Genomic DNA, 8,390 nt, shown 5'->3' with positions numbered 1-8,390 from the left:
AAATGTATAAGTATTACAAGTGAAAATCCAAAGCTAAAATTTGTCGTGATGTACCTGTTTCTTTTTGGAATAAAATCTTTTTTTATAAAATAATCATATTTATTGTTTTGAATTTGCATATAAAATTTTTCCCAGAGTATCTCCTCGCTAACTGGCTGGTAAACCTTTTCCACTCTTTCTTGCGTTGATTCACGCTAAGAAGCTGTTCGGTCCCCAGCTGGATCTGGCTGTTTTCTTAGTGAACCTAGGTGATATGGGGAGGAGTAGCTTTCAAGTTTCCTTCTCTGCGGTACCTGTTAGTTGGCGCGATTTTAGCTGCATTGAATACTGAAGCTACCAAGGTTGGACCTTGGTTGCAATCTTGGAAGTTGAACGTGATCGAGGAAAATTTTTGATGCAAGGTTTTGACTAGATTGATCCGAATGAAGCGTTTTATTATTTTTTCTACTAATGAATTCCATGGTGGCAATTGTGACGTCTGGAGTTTGACCTCACCGAAAAACTTATGTAACCCCAAGGCATCAGTGGAAATTTGCTAATTACTTGCTACTGACGTCTTAGTAAATATGATGGGGAACTCTATATTTATTGTTGTACGCAACTAAAGTGACTCCCACATAGCTCCCTACTCAACGTTCAATGACTTTATATTCTATCTAAGATTGACCCAATTTCTCTTTCAGTTTAACTTCGAAGGTTAACCTAGGAAAAACTAATCAGAAAAATTATGCATCTTCATATTCAGATATTTATTAAATTAACTAAGACAGTGCCTTGCATACTTGTGGAATACCCAGTTGTTTGTCTTCACTACATCTGAGCTTTTCTCGTTTAAAAATCAAGATACGGATTATGTAATGAGTACGAATGACCCATCCAAAAAGGCCTGAGTCAGATACGAAGATAAGTCTCAATGCAATGAGGAGTTAGATCTCGTTGGTCAAAGGCAGTTCGGCTCAGAATCTACAATTGGAATTGGTTGGTAGAAAAAGATACGAATTTCAAAATCTATAAAATTGTAAGAAAAATATTTTCCTATTATCTCGCGCTTATCTCTGCTGTGTTAACCACAGTATGAGTATTTCAAACTTTTGTTTACCAGAAGATTGGAAATCTACTTACAAGTGTGATTCAAATTCCGTTCTGTTGGAATTCCGTCTTATGTGCATATAGTGGCACGTTGCCCTCGAACCTATTGTGCAGTTTTCTTTGGAAGAGTTTGGAGCGCATTGGAGCTGAATGCTATCAATTTCCCAGAAAAACTATCAAGGCGGTGTCGATTGGTATTTTTTTTTGTTAATATTTGCTACCATTTAATGAGCGTCTACACGCTTGCTATTTGCCGCAAACTCCAAACTAAGAAGACTATACACAGGAGGAGCACGACTTCAGCGGCAAAAGAGCACGGAAGGGCGAGGTAGGTAAGGGGTATGTCAATGTCGCCTATATGGTTTTCTTGGGCTTATCTCTTGATCTTATCGCAGCAGGAAACGGATGCATCCGGGAGATTTCCTCTTCACCTCCTTTGGAGAACAAACATGGGTCTATTGCCGATAATGTTGCCCCATTTTGCATCTACCAAGTTTCCCATAGAGGAATTTTGAACCGTCATTCGCTCACTGATTCTGTTAAGATCCTTAAGATCCCGTTCTACCTTTGGTTCCCGGTGCGATGTGGCAAGCCATGTCTGTTGTTATGACAGATGCTGCCACGTGCTCGCAGTAACCCGCAGCCATGTGTTCGTAACCGTGTGGGCGTTAACACCAGTCCTTATGCGCGGAATTTTGCTCGCGCAATTCCCGTCGCGGTCGAACGTGTGCAAGACTTTTTCGTCTCCATAAAATTTCAAAGAATGTTTGAAATAATAAAACTTGTTTTTCCTATTCGCTAGTGTTGATTTTTTATTTTACAAATACCGATATTTCGGTTAATTTTTTAAATAACCTTTGTGTTTACACAAAACCTTATTAAAATCGGTTTACTGTCTGTCTGTGTGTTCGTCTGTCTGTCCGTCACACGCATTTTTCTCGGAGACAGTTGTAGCGATTGGCACCAAATTTGGTGAAAAGGTGGGAACTGTGAACGCTTACGCATATAGTGAGTTTAAGTTTAAGGGTTTAAGGGGGGCCCTAGAATATGCAGGGAAGCGACAGTTTTAACCTAGTATAACTTTGTTGTTTGTGTTCTAGGGTGAACTTAAGGGGGGCTTTCGTGTCAATTACTGAAAATTATAGTAATGTACTATTATTAACTTTATTTGAACAGGTATCGGTATGCAGGGTATTTCGGTGCCTAGGCACCATATAGTGGCAGCCTCCTGATTTTTTCCAGATTTTTCGGCTGAGTAGTTTCTGAGAATGGGTTGGTTAAAGAAATGATCACTTTCAAACCCCTGCACTTCCCACCTTTTCAACAAATGTCAAAACTAAGACCGGCTTCGAAAAGTACTAACCGAGACCTTTCATTTGATATTCCACATGACTATATTTGATGGAAAAAAAATACACTCTCCTTTTGCATGGATGGGGACCCCCCTTAAATTCGACGTAAAAAGATGTAACTCACTATATGCGTGAGCGTTTAAAGTTCCCATCTACCAAATTTTGTGTCAATCGCTACAGCCGTCTCCGAGAAAAATGCGTGTGACGGACAGACAGACAGATAGACAGACGGAGAAACAGTAAACAAATTTTGGTTGCACTTGGTGAAGACATCAAATTTCTCAAACTATGCTTGAAGTATGGTGTCACGTCCAAGTCTCATGTGGTTAGTAATAAGTCAGGTATAAGTTTACCCGGTGGCCTGGTCTGATTATACTTCAGGTTAAAGTTGCATAATTCGGCAAGTCCTCACACGTCCTCCCAGTGGTGGCCACTGGAAACCGTCTTCGGATGGGCCAAGAGTATGTAGGGCCGGGCTGGGAGTAGGCTCAGCCAACTGGCGAGGATCTGCTTGTCTGCGAACTCTGAATACCTTGGGCACCTTCAGTTTCAAATGGACTCAGTTTTTAAAAACAAAAAACGACGCTAGAAGAGGAGGGGGTGATGCCAGGCACATCATCGGAGGACGAGCTGCTGGCCTCCAACCAGAACACAGTAGCCGTCAAGAGCAGTACACTCATTGCCAGCCATAGCACCGCTGTGCTAAAACCAACCGCAGGGACCTCCCGGAGCGAGGCGGCAGACGGACTAGTAGCTTTCAGCCTGGAATCCATTGCTGTCAAACTGGGTGTAAACCCTCAACGTCGGGGGATCGCTCGAAAGAAAAAAACGGACAAGAACGTCGGTCGCGGAAACTAACTAAGAAGCGAAGGTCCGCTGGTGTCCTGCTCAAGAGCCAGTACCAGAAGACCATGCACATTTTCAGCAAGATTGCTAAGAATAAGGAAGCCGGTACTATCGACGAGCGGGATGAAAAAGATATCGCTAGATACCATGCGATTGTTGAGGAATACAATAGCAAATGCCTGGCAGACGAACAGAAGCGAAGCCCATCGTTCTGAAACGCAATCGATCTCAAGACGAGATTGACCATGGTCAGAAGCGGAGCAGAGTGGGCAAGAGCTCAGATGCTGCCCCTGTACAGACCGAATGCTGTTGAGCAGCTAGCCGATACCCTGTCCTAAAATAAGGCTGATGTAACAGCATTGCAAGAGATCCGATGGACAGGGACCTGTTTCCTGGAGAAGAGCCGCCACATCATACATTATAGCGGCCATCCAGTAAACCATGTGCTCGGAGTAAACTTTGTTAGTCAGCCAAAAAATGAAACCTGCTGTTATCGGCTTTGAAAATATAAGCGAAGAGCTATGCACTCTGCGTTTGCGAGGCAAATTTAGAAATATAAGCCTCATAAACGTGCACGTCCCTCCAGAGTCGGAGAAATATACCTTCTACGAGGCAGTTGAGCGGACCCATGAAACCTGTCCCAAGTGTGATATCCAAATCATTCTTGGGGATTTCAACAGTCACGTAGGAACGGAGCCCGTATTCAGACGATACGTCGGGTCCCATAGCTTACATAGGGATACCACTGATAACGGACTGCGGATTATCCAGTTAGCAGTATCGCACGAAATGGTTGTTGGAAGTACCTAGATTGCGCGGAAAGTGGTTCACAAACATACGTGCTGATTGCACGCTGCCACCTTGGAAACGGCTGGTTTGTCGATGAATGTAAGCAACGGAACTGAGTAATGCCGCATACCGAGTAATGTTGCATTCTCAAAGAACGCGGGCACGCGCAGAGACTTATCACGAACTGCGTCGAGCGGAGTATCGACTTCACAGACGGAAAAAGGAAGCCTGGGAGAACCAATATATCTGTGAACTAGAAAAGTACAGGAAGCAACCTCACCAGGCGCGCAAGTTTTACCAACAAGTCAGCAGGATGAAGCCTTATACAACTCCATGCTCATCTTGCCGAGAAAAAGAGAGAAATCTGATTTCCAACAGAATGGGCATATTGGAGCGATGGGTTGAGTATTTTGATGAATTGCTTAACAACGAAAATATCGGCGAGATGGAGGCCCGGCAACTGAAGACGTCGGACAAATACTGCCACCACCAGGCATAGAAGAAACAGCCCGTGCAATTCATCGGCATAAAAATCATAAGTTGCCAGGAGCGGAGGGAGTTACAGCCGAATTGGTTAAACATGGAGGCGACCAGTTACACCAAGTGGTTCATCAACTGATGTTCAAAGTATAGGACAGCGAATCAATGCCTGATGACTGGCAATGATGCATTATCTGTCTTATACATAAAAAGGGGTATATTACGCAGTGCAGTAATTATGGAGGTATTACGTTGTTGAGTAATATCTATGCGATATTCTCCACTATTCTGCTAGGCCGGGTAGCCCCATACGCCCAGAACATCATTGGCCCATACCAAAGAGGCTTCACTCCAGGCAAATAAGCAACAGATCAGATTTTCTCTGTGCTGCAAGCGATGAAAAAACTGTTGGAATATGGACAACAGTTGCACCATCTGTTCATCGACTTTAAAGCCGTCTATGATAGCATAGCCAGGGTAAAACTGTACACGGCCATGAGAGAATTCGATATCCCGACGAAACTAATAAGACTGACTAGGCTGACCCTGACCAATGTGTGAGGCCAAATAAAAGCAGCAGGATCACTTTCAAGACCATTCGACGGTCTACGACAAGGGGATGTCCTATCATGCGTCCTCTTTAACCTGACCCTGGAGGAAGTGATTCGCGCACCATCGTCTTCAAATCCACCCAAATGACCTACGCTGACGATATTGACATTATTTATGGATATCGAATTGGTGGACCTCGGCGCAAAACCGGGATGTCTGGAGTTCCTTATCAAGGCAGGCCTAGACCGGATATCGGTGGTTGCACCGTTGATGATGATGGCAATCATTAGGCATTCTTTCAGAAGTCTATATTATAGCAATGAACTCGTATGGAATTGTCAACTATGCTCCGTTTTTTTTTTCATAGATCCGCCGGTATCATATCAGCATTAGGAGTTACGTAACTCCTCTGATAGTGTTGGGCCGCTTCAATCTCACTTAATGATGGTGGCCGTGGATGAACTTCTCCATTTTCGTAGGTTTTTGGGATGAAATTTTGAGCAGAGGTATCCGATGGAGTGGAACTCAGCAACTCTTTGAAATATTGACATAGTCAGGTTTACTAATAATGTTTCCTTCTTTGTTTCTGTTAAGGCCCGAATGCGGTATATCCCGGCGTCTGTTCCTTAAATTGTCCACTTTAAGTATTCGCGTTCTGCTTTTCCTATAGCTGTCATTTTTTGTTCTGCGGCAGCAATATTTTGTTCTTATTAGGTGGCGGTCTGAGTTGAAATTTGCACCAAAGAAAGTTCTGATGGCCAATATGCTGGTGCAAGCCTTTTTCCAATTAATATTATTAATTAATAAGTGATCCAAAGCCAAAGTCTCTTTGCGAGTACCCCGATGTGGATATAGCATGACGAGCTTATAACAAAACTTCGGCTGCGGCTGCCCCTTGTTATTATTTGTTTCGTGGAGACTGTCAATGGTGGTGCATAGCCAGGGTAAAAGAGATAAAAGCAGCAGGATCACTCTCAAGACCATTCGACATCAACAATCGTCTATGAAATGCGAGAGGTACGATCCTCTTTAAGTCAACTCAACTACTGCCCTATGCTGACGATATCGACATCATGGGAAGAACCACCCGAGACGTACAAACTGCCTTCATCCAGATCAAGCAGGCGGCGCGAGAGTTTGGGCTGCACAATAATGAAGGCAAGACAAAGTATATGGTGGCAACGTCAGCACCAAAAACCAACCAACCAACAACATTAAACCGCACTGGTCAAACGGGAAGAATAAAGGTAGGAGACTACAACTTTGAGACCGTTGATAACTTTTCCTATCTAGGGTCGAAAATCACAACCGATAATAGCTACGATGATGAAATTCGAGCATGGTCGTTTGCAGCCAACAGAGCCTATTTCAGCTTACAAAAACTGTTCCGCTCGGAACGTCTCACCATCGGGTCAAAGCTCTTACTGTACAAGACAATGAACTTGTCAGTCCTCATGCATTCCTCGGAAACTTGGATTCTTAGCAAGAAAAATTGTGAACTCTTGGCCGCGTTCAAGAGAAGAATCTTCCGAAGAATTTTTGGCCCCCTACATGAGAATGGACTATTCCGTAGCCTACATAATGACAAAATCTATGAGCGATAACATGACTGTCTGGTTGTGGATAAAATTCGGCTCAATAGTGTGGGCGGGTCACATAATCCGTATGATGAGGATGATCCCACCCGGAAAGTCTATAGGCTTAGGTCAGGACGCCAGACAGCTTTTAGGGATATCGAATTAGTGGACTTCGGCTCAAAATCAGGATATCTGGAGGTCCTTATTAAGGCAGGCCTAGACTGGATACCGGTTGTTGCACCGTTGATGATGATAATATCAATGTTGGTGTGGGCGTGGTCAACACTGTGTACAAATAATAGGGATTCGAAAACTTGAAATACCACTAACTTGAGTGTTGACTGAACAACGAAGAAGTTGGTTTGTGAAGATTTAGCGGTGTCCATTAAAGTCTCTGAACCCAATGAATTTCGATAAAGTCCATTCTCTTTTCATTTCCAAGTTGCTTCTAGTATGCAGTCGACCTTGAGGATCTTCTTAGTGATAATCATCTCCGTGGCTGGTCGAGGGTTCGATAGAGAAACTCCCTAAGGAACTTCTTCTCGACAATTCTTTACGATCTGCCGAATGACGAATAGAACTTTCTTTTATTTAGAAAGTAGAGAACCTTTGAAAAGCATGACCCCTGTTGACGTGTTTTTGTGCCCAAATGTCTAATATGCATCGGCTTGACGGGATCTGATCCCTGGTATGCACGTATACGTATACACTTTTAATTATCTTGTCTGCATTTTGCGCTTTTTTACATGTCGAACATCATCTCGCTATTTGCGGGTTCGGAGTCATTCGAAACAAAAATAGATTTCGACTCTTTCACCCCTATCTCGTTATCATCTCAGTTAAAAATTGATAACGATGTGGAGGTGCAGGGGAGGTCCATAGGTCACAAATGGTCGCTGATTAAAATGTTTGCCGGTTGCTGTGTTCTCTAGCAATGAATTGATACGAATCTATAAACTATATAGGGCGCCAGATTGTTTGAGAGGGCGCTTTCGGATTACGCGAGGGATGTAGTCCACATTACCTACGATATGTAGGAAGAGATGACACAAACTCGGGAAGAACATCAGTAAAGTGTTAATTGTTTATCTAGTTAATGAAATATATTTTCCCACTTTGCACTTTGTTATAATGTAGACTAACCAACTTGCATAGGAGATAGGAAAAACTGAATAGCTTTTCGGAAATTCCAATTCATGTTTATTTTCAATCGTTCAAGAAAAGTCCTTAGTCTTAAGATGCCGTTTCGCCTTTTGGAATCAAGAGTCCAGTTGGAACCTCATGACCCTCCAAGTCAGCAAAATGATTTATTCCCAACGAATAACTTTCCTGGCCGGCATCATATTTCTTATTGTGCTCCTTAACTCTCTTCAATGTAGCTTCGAAAATTGCCTTTCGCTTGGCCTCCTCCTTAGCATCAGGATATGACTTGTTGAACTTAGTCTGAAACAAAAGATAGCATCGTCAAAAAATTTCGAGTATGATAAAGGACAAAGAAACAAACCTTGAATTTGGGCCATTCCTGTTCCAAGGAACCTAATTCCTCCGATGAGCTAACAATTTGAACGACCACCAAAAGGCCCAAAAAGATAACGAGTTTCATTTTGTATCTGAAGAAAGTTGGAAAATATCTAGGAAGAATGTGTTTAGTCAAACTCTCCGCAACAAACTGAATTGCTCAGAACAATCCAAATGAAAACACTTA

The 8,390-nt window shown here is 42.8% G+C and overlaps 1 protein-coding gene across 1 annotated transcript; it reads right to left on the bottom strand.

The window, feature by feature from the left end:
* Positions 1–7,766: 7,766 nt before the first annotated feature.
* Positions 7,767–8,390, bottom strand: LOC119659351 (protein CTLA-2-alpha-like). Its single transcript, XM_038067403.1, has 2 exons — positions 8,190–8,390; positions 7,767–8,128 (listed from the first exon to the last, which is right to left on the bottom strand). The coding sequence occupies exons 1-2, from the start codon at positions 8,286–8,288 to the stop codon at positions 7,919–7,921; spliced, it is 309 nt and encodes a 102-aa protein (XP_037923331.1). The 5' UTR covers positions 8,289–8,390; the 3' UTR covers positions 7,767–7,918.

Source organism: Hermetia illucens, chromosome 1 (assembly GCF_905115235.1).
Source record: "Hermetia illucens chromosome 1, iHerIll2.2.curated.20191125, whole genome shotgun sequence".
Classification (NCBI taxonomy): domain Eukaryota; kingdom Metazoa; phylum Arthropoda; class Insecta; order Diptera; family Stratiomyidae; genus Hermetia; species Hermetia illucens.
This window is presented reverse-complemented; position numbering and strand designations above follow the sequence as displayed.

Coding starts and splice junctions, on each gene's coding strand:
- LOC119659351 (XM_038067403.1), bottom strand. CDS start 8,288: ATGAAACTCGTTATCTTTTTGGGCCTTTTGGTGGTCGTTCAAATTGTT. Junction 8,129..8,189: donor AGGAATGGCCCAAATTCAAG/GTTTGTTTCTTT, acceptor CTTTTGTTTCAG/ACTAAGTTCAACAAGTCATA.